Here is a 21,743-nt window from a genome sequence, read left to right on the forward strand (position 1 = left end):
TTTACGCTCTCTCACCCTGTACAGGCTGGTGAAGCGTGTGCTTCTCTGGGCGCAGACCAGTTTTCTGTCAATCAGAGCAGTTCAAAGTCCAGGCCATTTGAACCTCGGGGCGGACCTGCTCTCGAGGCATGGCTTGGATCCCGGGGCCTGGAGGTTGCATCCTCAGGTGGTAGACCTCATATGGCAGAGGTTTGGTCGAGCGGAGATAGATGTATTTGCTTCGAGCATAACTACACATTGCCCACTCTGGTTTTCCCTGTCATCACCGTCCCCTCTGGGGATAGATGCTCTGTCCCATACATGGCCCAGGACCAGTCTCTTTAGCTTTCCACTGATTCCCTTGCTACCAGCAGTGCTGCTCAGTGCGATTGGACAGGGTGAGACGCCTGTTGTTGGTGGCCCCTCACTTGCCCACTCAGATCTGGTTTTCAGACTTGGTTAGTCTGTTAGTCGGCCCTCCGTAGGAGGTTCCCCTCAGACCAGACCTCAGGGAATGATCTGGCATCCTCGTCCGGACTTATGGAAGTTGTGGGTATGGCCCCTGAGCAGGGTGCGTTAAGACGTTCTGGTCTCTCCGAGGAGATTGCAGATACTATTCTTAACCCCCTCCTCAAGGCATCTTTATGCCTTCAAGTGGAAGCTGTTCATCTCTTAGTGTACATTATATAATCTAGACCCAGTTAGTTGCCCTATTGGTTCAGTACTGGAGTTCTTACACAGTCGTTTTTCGTCCCCAGCCACTCTGAAGATCTATGTGGCAGCTATCTCTGCCGAGCACAGATGGAGGGTGCTTCTGTTGGACGTCATCCCCTGGTTTCTTGGTTTCTGCAAGGGACAAGCAGGCTTAGGCCTTTCCGCTAGGGGTGGTAATCTTAAGGCACTTAACGATTCGATCTGATTCCGATTCTAGGAGTAACGATCCGATTCCCAAAACGATTCTTAACATATATTTTTGTAACTAATTATCATGCTGTGCAAATACATGAACTTTACATTTTAACCAAAATTTTGTTTTCAGTTAAAATATCTGTTTGACAGTATTTCCATATTAAAAATGATTATGAAGATTTCTTTCAATACTTTTATTTTATTAACAAAGTTATATTCAAGATTAACAAGCTCTAATGAAACATAGTAAGCCATACAATTGCAAAGAACAATCATTAAGAATAAACAGTTCTCAATTTACAACTAAGTGTGACAATTTTTCAGTTTCTTTAGAACATTTTAATAAAAAATGTCTTTAAAGCAAAAAACGTTTACTTTGGTTAGAGCCACAAAAAAATCTTTAAAACAGGCTAATGCAGAAGAAAAACAACTTAAGCGCTCGCTGAGAAGCCAAATTCAGTGTGCGCGCATAACATCTCACATGAGAACTTGCCGAGCTGCAACAGTCATGTTAGAGACATTTAACAAATCACTCACCAAAACGAAGTCTTTGTTCAGAATTTTCCATTCGTTTGAAACATTGTGCAGAAGTTCAGCAATATTCGATAAGTCATTCCAAAAATTATGCCACGGATGTTGGTAGGTTTATGTCCCGGCCACCGCATCGGAGACATAGGAGTGTTATTAAGCATTAATGGCAAGGAAAGCGCCTTATAGCCTACTTGAGCACCACTTCGTTATTTTGGCTCAGAATTTAGTTTGTTGGAAATATGAACTTAATTTAGAAATGCTTTTGAAATTAAAAACTTTGCATGTAATAAGAAAAATACATTTTTGAAATGGGGAGGCAGCCGCAGCGAGCGCAGACACAGAGCGGCCAGAGAAACGGAGGAGCGACTGCTGTAAGGCCTTTTTGCAAAACTGCGGAAAAACTGCATAAAACGTGCAGGTGTTAAACACTCTGAGCGGGAAAAGTGTCCCCACGGGTCCGACGCCCCTGAGCAGGTCATAGTTTGTCTGTTTGATCTTAAACGAAGCCAATTCACCAGCATACGAACGTTCGCCTATCAATGGGTTTTTCTGTTTGGCCGGTGACTGCGCGCGCACATAGTGGTGAAGTGGCCGTTTGAATTGAATACAGAATTGATTCTGAATCGTTGGATAACGAATCGTGATGCATCGATGCATCAACCTTTTCTCCCACCCCTACTTTCCGCCCTGCACGAATTCCCTAATGGGATCTTTCTGTCGTCCTGGAGGGTCTAACAGGTGATCCTTTTGAGCCATTGGAGTTGGTGGCAGAAAAGTTTCTGACCCTTAAAACCGTTCTTCTGATGGCTTTGTCCTCTCTGAAGAGGATAGGGGACCTGCATGCCCTGTCTATTAGTCCTTCTTGTATGGACTTTGTTCTTGGACTGGTAACAGACTCGTGCTGCGACCAAGGCCAGGTTATATTTCTATGGTCGCTTCGACCCCCTTTCATTCCCAGCAAGTCGTTTTGGAGGCTTTTTCCCCCATCCTGTCACAGAGGTTGGGAGCAATGTGCGATCCCCTTGTCTTTGCCCGGTGCATGCGTTGAAGGTCTATGTCGCCCGTACATCCCAGCGGCGTAGATCGGATCAATTATTTGTGTGTTTTGGCAGTAAAAACAAATGAGCTGCCGTCACTAAGTAAATTGGGTGATTTGAGGCTATTTCTGCGCCCTATGAGGTGCGTGGCTTCACTTCGCCTCTCGGTGTTACTCGCTCATTCAACCAGAGGAATGGCATCTTCTCAGGCTCTCTTTAAGGGCTCTTCTTTGGAGGATATTTGAGTTGCGACAGGCCGGTCCTCTCCTAACACCTGTTAAGTTTTACAGTCTGGACCTTAAGATGGCTCCTGGCTCCCAGGTTTTATCTGCTTGAGCGGACACTTTCCATGGTCTCCCAGCTACTCTTAGGGATGTGAAGGCTTTATGGTATATCGCTCCCATAGCAACGGTTCGCAGCGTTGAGTGAACCTATGAAAGGGAACGTCTCGGTTATGTATGCAACCTTGGTTGCCTGAGTAGGGAACGAGGCGCTGCGACTCCGGCCATTCCCCTATCTTTGAGTAGTAGCTTCCTTTGTCCTAAAAATCTGATGAAATGACTCCTAGCACGCTGATATGAAGCATACGTGACGTATTCTCGGGGCGGTGCTAAACGTCACTGGCCAATCAAATTGCTGTGCTGGTATAAGGGCTTCAGACATTCGTCACACCGAAGGTGTTCCCATAGCGACGGTTCGCAGCGTCTCATTCCCTACTCAGGGAACCATGGTAACATATGTAACCGAGATGTTTCTCTTGGACCCTTTTCACAGACTGATGATGCGTTTTAATGGTCATCAATATCGTAAATCCTGCAAAAGTTTTTTGTATTTAATTTGTATTTATTTATATACATTTATAACACTAATACTTTGTATTATATTACTTTTGCAGCAAATTACAAAAAACAAGTTAACGCTGCTGTGAGGGTGTTTCTAATACAGCGTCTATGGGAGTGACGGTAAAATTAACATATTTCTCTTTTTTCACTGCCGTTATCAATCTCACTCTATTTTTTCCCTCTTTTTGAAAGTAGTGAAATCACTATTGTGGAGTTTTTCTTTTGCAATTTGAGCAAATAGGGACACAAAAAAATATGTTTTCACCGCATTAACCGCTATAAAAGTTAACTCAACTATGACGACTTCTGCTTCGGAGAAACCTGGAAATGTGAAAGGGTCTATACGAAAGTGACTTAAACTGCAATTCATTGACTGGCCGCTAGAGACAGGCTCCAAATATGTTATAATATAATATGCTATAATATGTTTAATATTTTATAATATACTGTAATATGTTTAATATTTTTTTAATCAAAATGAAAAGAGACAGAGGGGTGTTTTATGACATATATTTTGTTTTATTGTAGCCTAAAATATACATACAGGAGTGAGAGCGAGCTGAGTGACTCTATCAAGAACGCTGCTGTTCCATTAGCAGAGTACCAGACTTGTGTCCTCCCGTCCTTGGGAGAACTTGGCAAGTCTGGACTACCAAGGACGCAAGTCAGAAGTTTGCGTACTTGGCATTGAGAAACGGACAGATATTGATAAAAGACGCAGATCAAGGACACATCCGGGGATTTGAACTGTACTTGGCTGGATGTGAAGTTTGAATTGGAACAGTACTTGGGCAGCGACTGATGATGTTTCACAAGTCCACGAGAACACAAGTACAGACAAGAACACATATTGAGAAACAGCCATGAGCTAGGTTACACAGGTGTATCCTTTGCTGAAGTGTTTTATCGACTAAACGTGACGCACGTATAAATTCTCCTCCCCCTTCACATCTTGCCACAATTTATTAATTATTATTATTATTATCATTTACATGTACAAGACACAAATGTTTGTCAAATTACAACAACCGTAGTAGGACAGTTGCAGAATTATATCAAAGCACAAGAAAATTAAACAAACTGTAATACAACAAATAAAAAGCATTTAATGACTGGGAATAATTTATTGTTATTAATAACTGGTAATATGTAAACAAATACGGACAAATGTGGTTGAAATTATTACAATATTATTATATCATTAATTCACGACGCTTTGAAGTGATTCTAAAGGGAGTGAGCATTCCTCCATCCTCCTTCCCTCGCATCCTGGAGGGGTGGAGCTACACGAGAAAGGAAGCTAGGAAAGGAAACGAGGATGCACAAATAAGAATTGAGAAGTACCCCATTTCTCAGTCTTGTCTTGTCCTTTAGTAAAAGTAAGCAAAATAGATTTTCTAATTATTTATTTTTTGGGGATGGTGTAATTTTTAACACACAGATCCACTGAAAGGCAAATGTAGTGTCTAATCCAGGAGTGCTTAATTTGTGCATCCTCGTTTCCTTTCCTCGGGTCTTGCTATGACTCCACAGGAAGCTTCCTCACTCCTCGCATCAGTTATTAGACAATTGAGATGTCCTTCAAGATGGCTAAGTTCGATCGGTTTCCGGGTCACGGACAGAAGGACGGAGGAGTGAGGACACGAGAAAGCATCCATTTGAGTATTGCCCCCAATAGTTCACTTTCAGGATCTTCTTTCCTGCAAGATTGAGCTCTAACCCTAATCAAACACACCTGTACAAGCTATTCAGGATAACTATAAAATTACAGACAGGAGAGTTTAATCGGGGTTTGAGCTAAACTGCTGGAATGTGGATCTTGATGGTCTAATCCAGGGTTCCTTAAATGTTGCCCTGGAGGGCCAATGCGCTGCAGAGTTTAGCTGCAACCCTGATCAAACTCATCTACCTGTGATTTTCTAATGATCCTGAAGACATTGATTAGCATGTTCAGGTGTGTTTGATTAGGGTCAGAGCTAAACTCTGCAGGAAAGTGGATCTCGTGGGCCAGATTTGAGGATCCCTGGTCTAGTCCATCTGGTCTGGTCTTCTGGTCTATTCAGTAATAACAGTACAGCACTAGAGGGCGCCATTTCTTCAGTGATATGACATCATAACGTCTTTGATGTGCAGAATGTCTTTTTATAACAGGGTGGGAAAGATTCAACTGTGTGTGTGTGTGTGTGTGTGTGTGTGTATGTGTGTGTGTGTGTGTGTGTGTGTGTGTGTGTGTTTTGTGATTTATGAGGACACAAATTTGTATAATTACATGGGTATTACACTGGTATTATGATGTAAACATGCAATACGAGGACATTTAATATGTCCTCATTTTTAAAATAGCTAACAATGTTTTATTAAACGTAAAAATGCAGAATGTTTCCTGAAATGGGTAGGTTTAGGTGTAGAGGGATATGCCTATGGTATGTCCTCACTTAGATAGCAAAACAAACCTGTGTGTGAGAGAGTGTGTGTGTAGACCACGGATCTATATAGAGAACATTTATATCAGTGGTATGCAGTGCTGGCTGCTGGGTAGTAACTGATTATTTGTAATCTGGTTTACATAATCAGATTCCAAAAATGAACTACATTATGTTGCATTTACATGTTACATAAAATACTCATAATCAGACTACATTTAGATTAGTATTGATTACACACAATTTTAGGAAATTGATAATTTATTGATTCTCCCCAATTCTTTTTTATCTTTTTAATTTTCCTTCCTAAAGAAAAAGCCTATCGCTTATACTGTATGTTTAGAAAGTCCTCTAGATTTGTGGAATTACACAAGTGGCTAGTCAAGTGGCTGTAATTACGTGGAAAAGGAGAGGCAACACGGTACTTGACCACTGAATTCACAGAAATCATTTCACAGTTAAAGAGTATTTTCTTAGCATTGCATATATCTAATCCACTCCTGAAGAATACGTTTGAAGTCATTCAAATGAATGAATTGAAGAGTCATTCAACCATGCATTACTATGTCTTTGGAAGGTTTTTGTCTTTCAAACACATTAATATTTACATATAATGCTCTTTTGACCCAATACATTTAATAATTAAGTAAATAATTAAACAACATTCATATATTTCTCTGATTTCAATTAATGTTCACATGACATGCAGGTTAAATAAAGTATTTATTCTTTTTAGTATTGTTTTATTGATTTGTTTTTATTTATTTATTTAGACATTTTTATGATTTAATTCATTGTTAGCTTTTCATGAACTCACTACCTCCCTTGCAGTTCCTTTACAAACCCTAGTCAGGGAAACCCTGACATAATGTAATTTGTAATGCCCTTCATGTTGTAGATAACAAAAAAATGGAATAGATATTTTTTTCTCATTGTATTTTTTATATCAATATGGTAAAAGCTTGTCGTTTTCAAATTAATCAATGATAGACTGTGATAAACGAGTTTGGTCAAAAGTAATCTAAAAATAGTCAGAATACATTACCTAAAATGTTCAATGTAATAGATTACGTTACAACTACAATTTTTATCATGTAATATGCAATCTGTAGCTAACTACATTTGTAAGTAATCAGCATATGAAACACACAAACACACTTGAATATGTGGTTTACAGGGATTCTCCATAGATGCAATGGTTTTTATACAAACCGTATATACATTATATCCCCCTACACTAACCCTACCCCTAAACCCATCACACACAACTTTATTTTGGTATGTACTCAGTTTAGTTTTTTTAAGCCATTTGGTTCACAAGGACAAAGGAAGTGGTAATACCCATGTATTATACACATTTGTCAAGTCAAGTCAAGTCAACTTTATTTATATAGCGCTTTTAACAATGTAGATTGTTTCAAAGCAGCTTTACAGTGTTAAACAGGAAAATAATGCAGCATAATTTTATTCAGCTGTATAGCCATTCTGGAAAAATTTCAAGTATCATACAGTGACAGTGTGGGCTTTAGATCAATAATTTGATCAGTAATTTAGTTTAAATGGTTAATTTAGTTTATTATTTAGATGTATTTCGATGTTTAGTTGAAAAATTTAGTGTCCCCAACTGAGCACGCCAAGCCAGAGGCAACAGTGGCAAGGAAACCAAAACCCCATTAGGTGACCTAATGGAGAAAAATAAACCTTGGGAGAAACCAGGCTCAGTCGGGGTGCCAGTTCTCCTCTGGCCAATTAACAAACAGCGTATTATTATTATTATTCTGGCAGTTTTACAGCTCGGAGGTCATAATAGATCAGAATATTCGAGGGACCGGGGGCAACATGCTGGAGACGGGTTTATTGAGTCATCATAAACATCGGGTTTATACGGGTTTATTTGTGTCATCATAAACCATATATTCAAGAACACACACACACACACACACACACACACCACACACACCACACACACACACACACACACACACACACACACACACACACACACACACACACACACACACACACACACACACACACACACACACACACACACACACACACACACACACACACACACACACACACACACACACACACACACACACACACACACACACACAGTACTGTAATAGGATGCCACCTTTGCAATAAGTCAGTTCATGAAATTTCAACCCTGCTAGATATTCCACGGTCAACTGTACGTTGCATAATTGGAAAGTGGAAGCATTTAGGAACAGCAGCAACTCAGCCATGATGCGGAAGACCATGTAAAGTAGCGTAAAAAAAAGAAGAACACAGAGCATCATAATGCTAAGTGCCGCATTGAGTGATGTAAAACACTGGACTCTGGAGCAGTATTCTGTTTGGCAGCCTGATGGCTGAGTCTGGGTTTGGCAGATGCCAGGATGATATTACCTGCCTGACTGCATTGTGCCAACTGTAAAGTTTGGTGGAGGAGGGATAATGGTCTGGGGCTGTTTTTCAGGGGTTGGCTAGGCCCCTTACTTCCAGCGAAAGGAAATCCTAATGCTTCAGCCTACCAAAACATTTTGCACAATGCTATGCTTTCAGTTTGGGGAAGGCCCTTTTCTATTCCATCATAACTGTGCCCCAGTGCACAAAGCAAGGCAAGGTTGGATGAGTTTGATGTGGAGAACTTGACTGGTCTGCACAGAGTCCTGACCTCAACCCCATCGAACACCTTTGGGATGAATTTGAGCAGAGACTGCGAGCCAGGCCCTCTTGTCCAACATCAGTGCCTGACCTCACAAATGCTCTACTGGATGAATGGGCAAAAACTCCCAACGCTTGTGGAAAGCCTTCCCAGAAGAGTGGTTGCTGTTGTAGCTGGACCAACTCTGTATTAATGTCTATGTACCTGTATTTAGAATGCAATGTCATAACAGTACCTGTTATTGTTATGGCCAGGTGTCCCAATAGTTTTGTCCATATAGTGTGTGTGTCAGTGTGTATGTATGTGTATATACACTCACCTAAAGGATTATTAGGAACACCATACTAATACCGTGTTTGACCCCCTTTCGCCTTCAGAACTGCCTTAATTCTACGTGGCATTGATTCAACAAGGTGCTGAAAGCATTCTTTAGAAATGTTGGCCCATATTGATAGGATAGCATCTTGCAGTTGATGGAGATTTGTGCGATGCACATCCAGGGCACGAAGCTCCCGTTCCACCATATCCCAAAGATGCTCTATTGGGTTGAGATCTGGTTACTGTGGGGGCCATTTTAGTACAGTGAACTCATTGTCATGTTCAAGAAACCAATTTGAAATGATTCGAGCTTTGTGACATGGTGCATTATCCTGCTGGAAGTAGCCATCAGAAGATGGGTAGTGGTCATAAAGGGATGGACATGGTCAGAAACAATGCTCAGGTAGGCCGTGGCATTTAAACGATGCCCAATTGGCACCTAAGGGGCCTAAAGTGTGCCAAGAAAACATCCCCCCCACCACATTACACCACCACCACCAGCCTGCACAGTGGTAACAAGACATGATGGATCCATGTTCTCATTCTGTTTACGCCAAATTCTGACTCTACCATCTGAATGTCTCAACAGAAATCGAGACTCATCAGACCAGGCAACATTTTTCTAGTCTTCAACTGTCCAATTTTGGTGAACTTGTGCAAATTGTAGCCTCTTTTTCCTATTTGTAGTGGAGATGAGTGGTACCCGGTGGGGTCTTCTGCTGTTGTAGCCCATCCGCCTCAAGGTTGTGCGTGTTGTGGCTTCACAAATGCTTTGCTGCATACCTCGGTTGTAACGAGTGATTATTTCAGTCAAAGTTGCTCTTCTATCAGCTTGAATCAGTCGGCCCATTCTCCTCTGACCTCTAGCATCAACAAGGCATTTTTGCCCGCAGGACTGCCGCATAATGGATGTTTTTCCCTTTTTTTTACCCTAGAAATGGTTGTGCGTGAAAATCCCAGTAACTGAGCAGATTGTGAAATACTCAGACCGGCCCGTCTGGCACCAGCAACCATGCCACGCTCAAAATTGCTTAAATCACCTTTCTTTCCCATTCTGACATTCAGTTTGGAGTTCAGGAGATTGTCTTGACCAGGACCACACCCCTAAATGCATTGAAGCAACTGCCATGTGATTGGTTGATTAGATAATTGCATTAATGAGAAATTGAACAGGTGTTCCTAATAATCCTTTAGGTGAGTGTAGATGTATATAGATAGATATAGATGTATAAAATTGGCATACTGTAGTTCAAATAAAAGCAGGCCACAAATACAGGCTATAGACAGACCAATCTATGTAGACAAAAATAGATGCTCATTTCCTCTTTCTTGGATGAATTATCCAATTTTGATCAAAATGATCCACATCTGTGAAACAGGAAGCTAAAAGCATTCAAAGCCGGACAAAGAATGTTTTCCCTCGTGTTTTACTGCTGTCCTCCCAATGTTTATGAAAGATGGTAAAGATAGGAGTGATAGAAGAGGAAAACATAAGGCTAGCTCTGGTTTTCTCTTAGTGCCTGCTGTGATGCTATCAGAATGTCAGAACAGTGGCAAGTGACTGTGGTCTCATTTAAAGATGGTGGAGCTCGCTTTCCTGGCTGTGTAAATGATTCTTGTGTTAGACAGAATGGATGGAAGAGTGCTAAACTTTACAGCAAAAATCCAAGTCTAATTTCTCAGTGACTGCCATCCATTTTTTTGTTTGTTTTTCATGTCACTTAAAAGGTGCACTCGGTAATGTTTTGCCTAGAGGCAAATACTGGATGACAAATACCAACACAGGCATGAGGGATGCCACCTATCTGATGATAAACATTAAGACCGCTCTTGACTCGCAGAATGATGAGCAGCAACATTGACCTTATAAAACCTGGCAAAAATGCACAGATAGCAACAGATGTCTGTCAATGAGACTCCTCTAAAGGCAGCCCATGAAAAAGAGATGGCCCTATAGTGGAACGACAAGTTAGACCCCAGGGCAATGGATTCCCTGCTGCCTTGTAAGCCAGTATAATTATCTCCACTATCCAGTTAGACATCCTCTGCTTCCACACAGAAGCAGCTTTCTTCACACTACCATAGCAGACAAATAACTGGTCTGGAATAACTGGAATTGAACGTTCGTCTCCACAAAACACAAAACAGGCATGAACTCATTTAACTCAGGACGTCTGACAACATCTGACATCTGACAACTAAAGCAAGCAGAATTTGCTAACCGATAGTGAGCACACTCTCAGACTTGATTTGCAGAAGCAACAGCCAACAAAAAAGCAGAGACATACATATAATGTCATAAATGCAGGATCACAATGCTCTAGTGAAAGGTTTAGCCCAGTGACCAGACCCAAAGCTGTAGATGAGCTGCATCCGGGTGCCAGACTTCTGCCCTCCAACTGGGAGAGGAGGTCCTTCCTGGGAGGAAGCCTCCAAGGATTACCTGTCAGACGTCTCAGTAACAAAAGAAACCACAGTCTGGCTGGCCATTCTGGTGCCATGAGTAGCATCCTGTGCTTGCACAGAGAGATCCTGTTCTGTCTTTGTGAGACAGTGAGTGGTCCACCTCTACTCAGATCTCCTGCACAACTACTGAATGAAGCCTCAATTTTCCTGGAGGTAATTGATCTCTGGATAGAGCATCTGCTGTCTGGTTGCTTGTTCCCGAAATATGAGGCGCCTTCAGTCAGGCGGAATTTCGCGCCACCCTGGTAGGTTCAAATGAAACACTGTTGAGGTGACTGGCAAGAAATACCTTTAAAAAATCATGAACACTGCACATAGTTCCAGAAGATTTATATGTTCTGTGATCTGAAACGATGTCCAGAGACAAATACCTCTCTGATTCCATGTTCCATGTTGACGGAAACTACCGTCCTTCTTTGGAGCATTAAAATGTTGAATAAAAAAACGGTTTTCTAAACTCTTTTTTTTTGCTCCCTTCTCTTGCAGTGAACACATTTCCTGAGAGAGAGCCATTAAACAAACAACCTGACAACCATAGGGACAATTCTCGATAACCTGGGGGGCCGGTGTCGAAACTATCATTAGTAGACGCACACATAAAACCCACTAACTTATAAGTGCGGAAACACCAGCCACCAGTACCAGTACCTAGAGGCACAGAGTGTTACCGACAAAAGACCATCAATTGAAAATAAAAACTTGCCAAAATGCTGGCAAAATTCCAAATCCATTGAAATGGCCTAGAAATGTGCTGACAGGATTCTGTCAGTCAGTACGAAACAAAAATACTGCGTGAACATTTAAGAAATTAACTGATTATTTTAGACTTAATAGGTTAATTTAACAAACCCCAACACATGGCAGTTTATGCCATTTGCAGCCCAAACAACAAAGCACATCTTCTTTGAAACAAACCATGTAATAAAAGAAAAAAAAAAATAGGATTTGAACAAAGAAAAAAAATATCTTTGTTTAATTGGTATTAAAAGCTTTCATTTACTGCAGTTTTTTAATTGTTTCCCACCAAAAATATTGAATTCACCACAGAGTATTTAAATGATATGGATTAGAACTTTTCCTGTCTTACCACAGGAATAACCAGTAACCACCATAATATACTGATCTGAAAGCAAGGATGCTTTCAGACAATAAAAACACCACCTTAAATCCCCCTCCTACTTGAATACACCAGGCTTGTGAAAGCCTCTCTATTTCCTTTTTTATTTCCCCTCCATATTTAAAAAGCTAGATATGATCTCTCCCGCTGCCTTTCATGGAAGAATAAACACTGTTTGTTATTCAAAGCTCGACGAGCAAGAGAAAACTTAACGCCAAGGGTTTTTACTCCACTGAGAGCTAGTGAATGGGACACTTATTTTCCACGTACAGTCCCTGACTGGGATTTAGACACTGTGCCTTGATTTGCTTGAATGCGCATGTTTGTGTGGACATGTACCTTTGGTAATAGACTGCCATTTTTTATGGTGACCCCGCAGTAATAACACATCAAATCATTCACACCAACTTTAAGACTGCTTTTGAATCTCTGTTTGACCATACTCATTACAATTTGTGCTGACATTTTGGCCTCATATTCTTTTCTCACTGTCACATTCTCTTTTCTATATCACTTCCTTCATCTTTCATTTCATGTGTCACTCTCTTTTGCCATTTTCCCCTCTACTGAGCTTTTTCTTGCCAAAGGCTCAGGTTAGAGATACATGAGCAAATTTCTATTGGTTTTGATTAGCACTAGTTTGGAGGAGGTCTTTTGCTGCCCTCACATGCTTGTTGGAAGATTCTACATCTCATGTTGTATTTAGCAGTAGGCCTATATTACATTTTATGTCAATAGGAAATTAGCTGGCCATCTTGCTGACTATATTGTAAAATACGAGTACTTTTCACTGGCGAGTGAACATGCACATTCAGTAGATAGCGCTCCCGGTACACAAGGTGGTGCTGCGACACTTTACGCTTCTGACATTTGCTTGTCACACAGAAGAAGAAGAGAGACAGTATTTACGTGCTTGCCAAAACCATAGATATATTATGTCTATGGCCAAAAACATTCACACACTTTTTGCTAACTGGCAAGCAGAATTAGCAGCTCATCTTCTTCTTTGTCTACTTACTACTTCTTTGTCGTATCAATGTGTGCTCAGCAAGACCGTTTTGTGCTTGAGCGCCACCAAGTCGTGTTTTACTGTGACTTCAGCAGCTCCAGGCACGTGAACAAAAGCGCTGATCTCATTGGTCGGGCAGTTTTTAACGCGCCGCGCCAAAATAAAAAAAAAAACAACCCGAGGCGGTTTTTTTTTAAATTACGCTTTTACGCCTGCGGAAACGTCGGCAATAAACACGCGCAAAAATCGTCCCGGTGTGAACAGGCCTTTAGGCTGTCTTATTAGGCTTAAGGCCTGTTCACACCGGGACGATTTTCGCGCACGTTTATCGCCTTAGTTTAACGCCTTGTGACTAAACAAAGGGCGCCAATGTGAGTGTGCACAGCGACGCACAAAGCGTCAGGCGTAAAAGCGTCATAAAAAAAAAACGCCTCGGGTTCGTTTTTTTATTTTGACGAGGCACGCTTTAAAACGCTGGCACGCTAAAAACGCTGGCGATAAGCGCGCGCAATATTCGTCCCGGTGTGTACAGGCCTTTAAGGCCTCTTAGGCTCAGCCTAGGTTTAGGCTGTTTTATTAATGTTAATAATTCAATAATGGTATCATGGGGGAAAAAAGAGGCGTGATCTATTTTTCCTAGATATTTGGTTTTGACTTGATGTGTGCCAAATTTGGTGTAAATACAAAAGATTTTAAGGTATGGTTGCTAGGGGATTTTGTTTTGGTACCTTCAGAAAACTTTCACTCAATTCTTAAAATTGACTTTGCTGGATCTATTCAAACAGGTATAGCTCAGTCATTTTTTGTTTGATTTCAACAAATCACATAATTTTGAAGGTTTTAAAATAGATCATCATTTTTGAAAATTTGCTCATTGCGACTCATTTTGCCAGCACGGGTCACATACAGTTTGGAGTGTTATTACTTAAACTAATTCACTTGTTGATTCTAAAAGCTTTTATAAGATCCATATACTACAAACAATGACATTTCCCAGTGTCACCGCAGCCGCTGTTGTGATCCGGGTCACAGTGATCCCCTTCCCCAAGCACAAATACAAGGGTCCGCCAAACAACAAGAGATGTGGTAAAAGTGTGTGGCTTGTCTTCTAAATGTATTCTATTTTTCATCTTTTCTTTGGGGGATTGTTGGTAGGTGGAGGAGTGTGTTGCAGCAGACGCAGGCCTTTTCCGGAGATGAAAAAAGGTTTGGTAGTTTGAGAAGCAGCATCTGTCCCTTTTCTTCTCCTCTCTCCCCTTTAATTACACAACACAATAGCCACGAGATGTGCCCATAATCTGCACACATAATCAGCCTCTCTTTTCTCTCTTCCGAGCCCCTATTCCGTACGCTAATTCAATATAAATGTAAATTAACACGCGAAAAGAATAAAGAAATCTCAATCTATTTACATGACTAATCACAATAAACGCGTTCCACATGAAATATGAATGAATGCATCTCGATTATGGGGAGAAGGGGGTTGTGGGTGTCAGGCAAAGAGCTTTAGGAGCCGTTTGAACTCTTTTGTTCTTTTTTTTTTTTTTTTTTTTTTTTTTTTTTTTTTACAGTTTTCTCACTTTTGTATTTGTGGAGTGTCTGTAAAAGGCAGGTTAAGAGTGATATAAATGTGTAAGACTGTTATTAGTATCCTTGGGGACAACACTTAGCCTACAATAGTAATTATAAAGTCTGGTGAATATAACCTTAAGTTACTGAGGATCATGATGAATTAAATAATTACACAGCTAAAAACATCTGTTTCAGATAGTGTTACCAGTGTTACTCCTTGCTAAATGGCATTTTTAATAAGTTGAAAGAAAAAGCAGATAAAATATTGTCCAAACTTCATGGTTGAACTGATATCTTAGGTATGCAACAGCAAGAACTAATGATTGGATTTGTTTTTTGATTTTGAATTAAAGGATATTCATGGATGCTAATCTTTAAAAGTGATGTGTACAAAATATGCCTTTATAAACATTGCAGAATTCATATAACATATGTTCCCTTTCATTCAGTCACTACAATGTAACGTTAGTGACTAATGAATGGGGGTTTCGCTTAGAAGCCTATCATCTTCGAGATCTTAGAAAACGGCCAATGGCAGTGCCAATGCCATGGGCATGCGGAATTTGCATACGTAACTCCGCCCCACCGCGTGGGTATATAAGGAAGTACGTGGACAATATCGCATTATGTTTTTGCTTCGGAGCCAAGAGTACCTACCTCTTCACTCCTCAAAAGCCTTCTAAGACTCTGTCAGCTTCTTCGATACGAGCAGCCTTCCAGTCGGTGTTGGTGTGACGGCGCGTTCCAGTGATCGCATACTTCCTGCCTGCTGATCTGTGCAGTGATCTGTATCCAGCTGGTGTGTGTTTCCCTGGGCGCTTCGGCATCGACTGCGAGGTTTCCTCTCACAAAAAGAGCTTGCGCGTGGCACTTTTCAGGATGTCTCGCCCGTGTACTTCTGGGTGTGGTCGGTCTCTTCCGCCTTCTGATGGGCACGATTGCTGTTTGACGTGTTTGGGGTTTCAGCACGCTCAGGCAGCACTCGTGGATGACTCATGTTCCCACTGTGGGAACATGGCCATCTCGGTGTTACGGTCAAGACTCCGTGAACTCCGTGCGGATGCCAGAGCGAGAGTCCCCTCTGCCACACCCCAATCTACGGTCTCCACGAGAGGCGGCACTTTGGCTGGTGGCCAGGGTGATCTGAGGGTGACGATGTGGGTGACGGTCATGCCTCGGCCCACACCCCCCTCTCATGCACCGCACCCGCCGTGTGTTCAGGCGAGTACATCGGGGCCGGCTCCTGCTGTCCCAATTTGTCTCGTTTGGCGCCGCGGAAGATGAAGAGATGTCGATCGCCGCATCGCAAGGTGGGCTGGAGTCATCTGAGGATGATGATTCGGCTGTGCTGCCGCCCTCGGGACCCAGAATGGACAGCCATGCTTTCCCGGACAGCCGAGAGTCTCGGGTTGGAGTGGAACCCTCCGCCCCGACCTGAGTGCTCAAGGCTGGACGATTGGTTTTTGGGGGCAGCACGTCAGGACACCCGTCCTGCCACCCCTCCAATTCCTTTGTTCCCGGAAGTGCATGAGGAGGTCGGGCGGTCGTGGAAGAACAAGTTGTCTTCCCGTGACCGTTCGGCAACCTCCTCCACCTTCTCCGCCCTCGATGGGGCGGCGGCCAAAGGGTACACTGGGGTCCCCCCAGTCGAACGCTCTGTTGCGTTGCAACTGTGTCCTCAGAGTGTTTCGACCTGGCACGGCAACCCAAAGCACCCCTCCAAGGCCTGTAGATTCACGTCATCTCTGGCGGCGAAATCCTACAGATCCTACAACTCTTCAGGCCTACCAGGCCAAGTTGCTGTGTGACATGCACGAGGGCGGAGCTGACCCAGGACTCAGAGATGAGTTGAGTGCCGCCACCGACCTCGCTCTCCGGGCGACGAAGGTGGCCGCACGCTCCCTGGGGCAGGTGATGTCCACAGCTGTGGTCCAGAAGAGACACCTTTGGCTCAACCTGGCTGATATGCGTGACGGCGAGCGGACCCGGTTCCTCGACGCTCCCATATCACAGGATGGGCTATTTGGCGGTGCGGTTGAGAGCTTCGCCCAACAGTTCTCAGCCGCCCAGAAGTAAACCGCAGGAAGGCGTCCAAGTCCACTCCAGCCCCGCAGCCCACGAAAAAACGTCAGGCTAAGCAGCGCTCCTGACGCGGACAGCTCAGGGATGGGCAGTTCTTTCCAGGAGATGGCAGCACTCCTTCCCCCGGTGAAGGGCCGGGGGAGAATCTTTTGTTCCGCTGCTGGCCCCCGGGTCAGCAGCACCCTAATGTGGTTAAAGAAAGAACTGACACCCCCATCCCTGAGCAGCCAGTGACCGGCGATGACAGTGTGCGCCACCCCCAGGTCCCGCCACTCGCATCCCTCTCTGTCGCCAGCCTCCTCTCAGAGCAGACCCCAGTGGAACGTGCGTCCTTCCCTGGTCTCCTCTGACAGGACGCAGCCGTTAACCGTGCCCCCACACCTGACGCTACGCCTCACCCATCCGGGCTGGTAACGCTGCCTCGCTGCCCCATCCTGGGTACGTCTGTGGTCCGAATGACCCCGCTGGTGCAGTTCCTGGGAGCCTGGCTTCAGCTTCCGGGACTGTCCCGCTGGGTCGCGAGGACCATCAGGCTCGGCTATGCGATTCAGTTCGCGCAGGCTCCTCCCCGCTTTCGGGGAGTCCGCCACACCATGGTTGGGGCCAATGCCCCTGTCATGTGTGCGGAGGTTACCACCCTGCTGGCGAAGGGTGCGATCGAGCCTGTCCCTCCAGCCGAAATGAAGTCCGGCTTCTAAAGCCCCTACTTCATTGTTCCCAAGAAAACCGGTGGGTTACGACCAATCCTGGACCTGCGCGTCCTGAACCGATCCCTTCAGTTTCAGGATGACTTCCGTTCAGACTTCCGTTCAGGATGTTGACAGCGAAACGCCTTTTCGAATGCGTTCGTCCAGCCGATTGGTTTGCAGCAATCGACCTGAAGGACGCCCATGTCTCCATCCCTCCTTGACACAGACAGTTCCTACGGTTTGCTTTCGAGGGGCGGGCATATCAGTACGCGGTCCTCCCATTCGGGCTATCTCTGTCCCCTCGCGTCTTCATGAAGATTGTCGAGGCAGCCCTTGCGCCACTCAGGCAGCACGGGGTTCGCATCCTGAACTACCTCGACGACTGGCTCATACTGGGCCACTCTCAAGCGCAGGTGTGCGAACACAGAGATTTAGTGCTCCATCACTTAGCCCGTATGGGCCTTCGGGTCAACTGGGAGAAGAGCAAACTCTGCCCAGTGCAGAGGATCTCTTTTCTCTGTATGGACATCGACTCGGTCGCCATGTACGCGCAGCTTTCGAGCGAGCGCGCGCAGTCACAGCTGACTTGCCTCCGTCAAATCGAGAGAAAGAGTGCGGTTCCACTGAAACTATTTCAGAGGCTCCTGGGGCATATGGCATCTGCGTGCTGTCCATATTCCGGGAGAACTGAACCGTGCAGCCGACGAGCTCTCACGGTCTCAGCCTCTTCCGGGAGAATGGAGACTCCATCCCCAGACGGTCCAGCTGATTTGGGAACAGTTCGGCGACGCACAGATAGATCTGTTTGCCTCCCATGACTCTTCCCACTGCAGCCTGTTCTATTCCCTGACGAGGGCACGCTCGGCATGGATGCACTGGTGCACAGCTGGCCATGGGGCCTGCGCAAATATGCTTTCCCCCCAGTGAGCCTTCTCGCACAGCTTTTGTGCAAGATCAGGGAGGACAAGGAGCAGGTCCTTTTGGTCGCCCCGTATTGGCACGGCCGGACCTGGTTCCCCGAACTCTTACTCCTTGCGACAGCCCCTCCCTGGCCTATTCCGCTGAGACAGGACCTCCTCTCTCAGAGACGGGGCACCCTATGGCACCCGCGTCCCGATCTATGGAACCTCCACGTGTGACTCCTGGTACCTTGGTATTTCTGTGATAAGTGGGAGTCCTTCGTCCGTACTACGACAGGGCACTCGCACTTACGCAGGGCACTGGAAGACAGCCGAGTGGCGTGATTATATTGGGACCCCCATTCGTTAGTCACTAACGTTACGTCTCCGTTCCCTCCTCAGGGAATGAGGGTTACATACGTAACCGAGACGTTCCTTTGTCACACTTCCATGTTTGAAAAGCAGAAGCTAGCTCAGCGTAAAATAGGCTCTTCCGCTGCCTGTATCACTTTTCATAATCAACATATGACATATAAAATAATAATATCATAGGCTATTTAAACATAGCTTAACTATGAAACTAAACAGGCTACGTTTTCTTTAACCCTCTATCCGCCGAAGGTGCCGGCGCATTCTGATGGATTTTTTCCTTATGACAGTGGAAACAACTCACAATACTACATCATTTCTGGCCATACAGATTGCAAACAAAATCTAACTGTGGATATTTTAAATAATTTTGAAATGATTGTGCGAACCCGCAACCTCTCATGCCCAAACATATCATGCATCAACCCACTACACTAACTGGCAGTATGCCTATGCCATTTATATTATCATAATATATTTTGTCTTAATTTGCCATAGTCTCAATTTAATCCACAACCAGAGTTGATTGCCCGCAAAACATTATAGGTGTAAATCACTTTCTGTTATTGGATGAGCTACTCAATAAAAGTAGGTACATTTATGTACTGCTTAATACAGCGTCTGTTTGTACAAGAATAAAGTTCCACATATAAGCCTACATTATCAATGAAGTAGGGTTTACATTTTTTATCAGGTTTATTTTGAAAACATGACAATATAATATTGCGACTACATGAAGAGTTTTTTCCGTTATAAAAAACTGATTTGTGAGCATTAGTGGAACTGAAGGTTTTAGAATAAACCATTGGAATAAACACGAAAAACACGTCATCGCTGTCATGTGGTGAATCCAGCCAATCGTGGAACAGCTGTGTCGTCATCAGAGCTCGGGCAGCCACAGAAGCCATAGACAGTAAAAGAGGGAGAAGCTGTGCAGAATGAACCAGCCGGCTGCTCTCGAATCGCTCTCACAGCACTTTGTTGACATAAGTCACAGTCACGTGGCGTCGGACCAAATTTCTAACCGGCATGCACTGCTTTAAGTCAGCTGCCGGTCGGTCTGCGCATCGCTGCATCTAGTCGAACAAACCTGTAATGTTTCTTCGGGCAGCAATTTTTTAAAATTTGAATGTGTGCATAATCTTCGGCGGATGGAGATGCTGATCGCGTTTGGGGATTTTCTTCACACAAATCAATAATTTGGCCTTGAAACACTTGGAATATTTGTACTTTTTGAATAAATTGTGCATGGAGTTGTATCTGCCTATTATATCCTGTGTTTTATATCATATAACACACAAATGGGTAGGTTTAGGGATGAGATGTATTCATTATGACTAATACATAATTTGATTTAGATAAAACTGATTGTGCCTTTCCGAAACAAGTATTATTTCTGATTTGTATGCTTTTTGGACATCTCAGGAATTCAATAATAACCAACTTAATCATGTTTGTTTTACGGCTCTAGGTGAGCACTGACAGATTTTTCAAATGAATGAAACATTAAACCCAATGTATTTATTATCAACTGCTAATGTTCCATATCATTCGTCTGTTTTATGCAGTACAGTAGTTGCAGTGATTAAATTAACATAATTCATGAAGGTTGACTAAATGATTGATTGTGTATTGAATATTATCATCACAAATTATGATGGAGTAGACACTGAATAGTTTTGTCTTGTTTTGTGTTGTTACACTGATGTCAATGTCATATAAAAAATTATGTTTTTCTATTTGAGTTTAAGCCCTATGTCTACTTTTGCTCATAAACAATACAGAAAACTATGAGAAAGAATTGATGCCCTGAAGCATATCGCATGATGTCAGATTTTAGAGAAATAAATAACTGCCCAGAGATACATAAAACATAAAAACTGTATTTCAGAGAACGCAACACCAAGCTTCCTTCTGTTTGGGTTTGTTTGTAAGCTACTATTAACCAGCCACAGAACTCCTACAACTGCTTATAAACCACATATTGATCCTTATTGATCTCAGTATAATATTTTTGGCCCCACTTTATATTAGGTGGCCTTAAGTACTATGTACTTACATCAAAAAATAAGTACAATGTGCTTACTGTGTTCAAATTTTATTGCAAAACACTTTTGCTGATATTGAGGTGGGAATAGGGGTAAAGTTGGGGACAGGTGTGGTGGAATGGGTAAGTTTAAGGGTAGGGTTAGTTGTAAGGGAAGTGTCAACTGTGTAATTACAAATGTAACTACAGAAATTAATTACAGATGTAATTACATGCAGGTAATTTTTAAAAATGTAAGTACAATGTAAAAACATGTACACAATAAGTGCATTGTATCAAATGATTAATTAAAATGTTAGTACATAGTAGTTAAGGTCACCTAATATAAAGTGGGTCCATATTTTTTCCTGAGTAAAACTCTGTAACACATTTTCAGTATAGTACTTGAAGTACTATGACTTTCGATGGCTTGAATGGTCTTTGGCAACTTTACTGAGAGAAAAATTATTGTAATCCTAATGACTTAATATTAGGTGTGTCCCAGTTCGCGTATTAATGCACTGTTCAATGCCATTTTGTAGTATAAATAGGGTTCAGTCTGAAAATTCCAATAAGAAGAAGCGAATTTTTTTAACTGAAAAAAAGTGTAAAAAGTATGGAACCTCATACACTTCATGCACTCAACAGTCGCAGCTTTCCTCATATGGTGGGGGGCAGGCTATTAGACTCTGATGTTGGATTACAAAATAACCTTATTTTAAAAAAAATTAAGACATAGTAAAAGTGAATAGTGTATAGCATGTCATTTGGGACAAAAAATGCACTGAAATGCATTTTATA

General features: G+C 43.0%; 1 protein-coding gene across 4 annotated transcripts in view; it reads left to right on the forward strand.

The window, feature by feature from the left end:
- The window catches only part of dnajb6b (DnaJ heat shock protein family (Hsp40) member B6b), a 47,016-nt gene that overhangs the window by 21,081 nt on the left and 4,192 nt on the right, over positions 1-21,743 (forward strand). For 2 of the 4 annotated variants that reach the window (XM_079839925.1, XM_079839926.1), the window contains exon 9: positions 14,461-14,511. The exons of the other annotated variants lie outside the window; for them this stretch is intronic. In XM_079839925.1, the coding sequence (XP_079696051.1) occupies positions 14,461-14,511 (51 nt within the window). The remainder of the gene's footprint in view (positions 1-14,460; positions 14,512-21,743) is intronic. 4 annotated transcript variants of the gene reach the window in all.

The sequence above is a fragment of the Gobio gobio genome (assembly GCF_949357685.1).
Source record: "Gobio gobio genome assembly, chromosome: 2".
NCBI classification, from domain to species: domain Eukaryota; kingdom Metazoa; phylum Chordata; class Actinopteri; order Cypriniformes; family Gobionidae; genus Gobio; species Gobio gobio.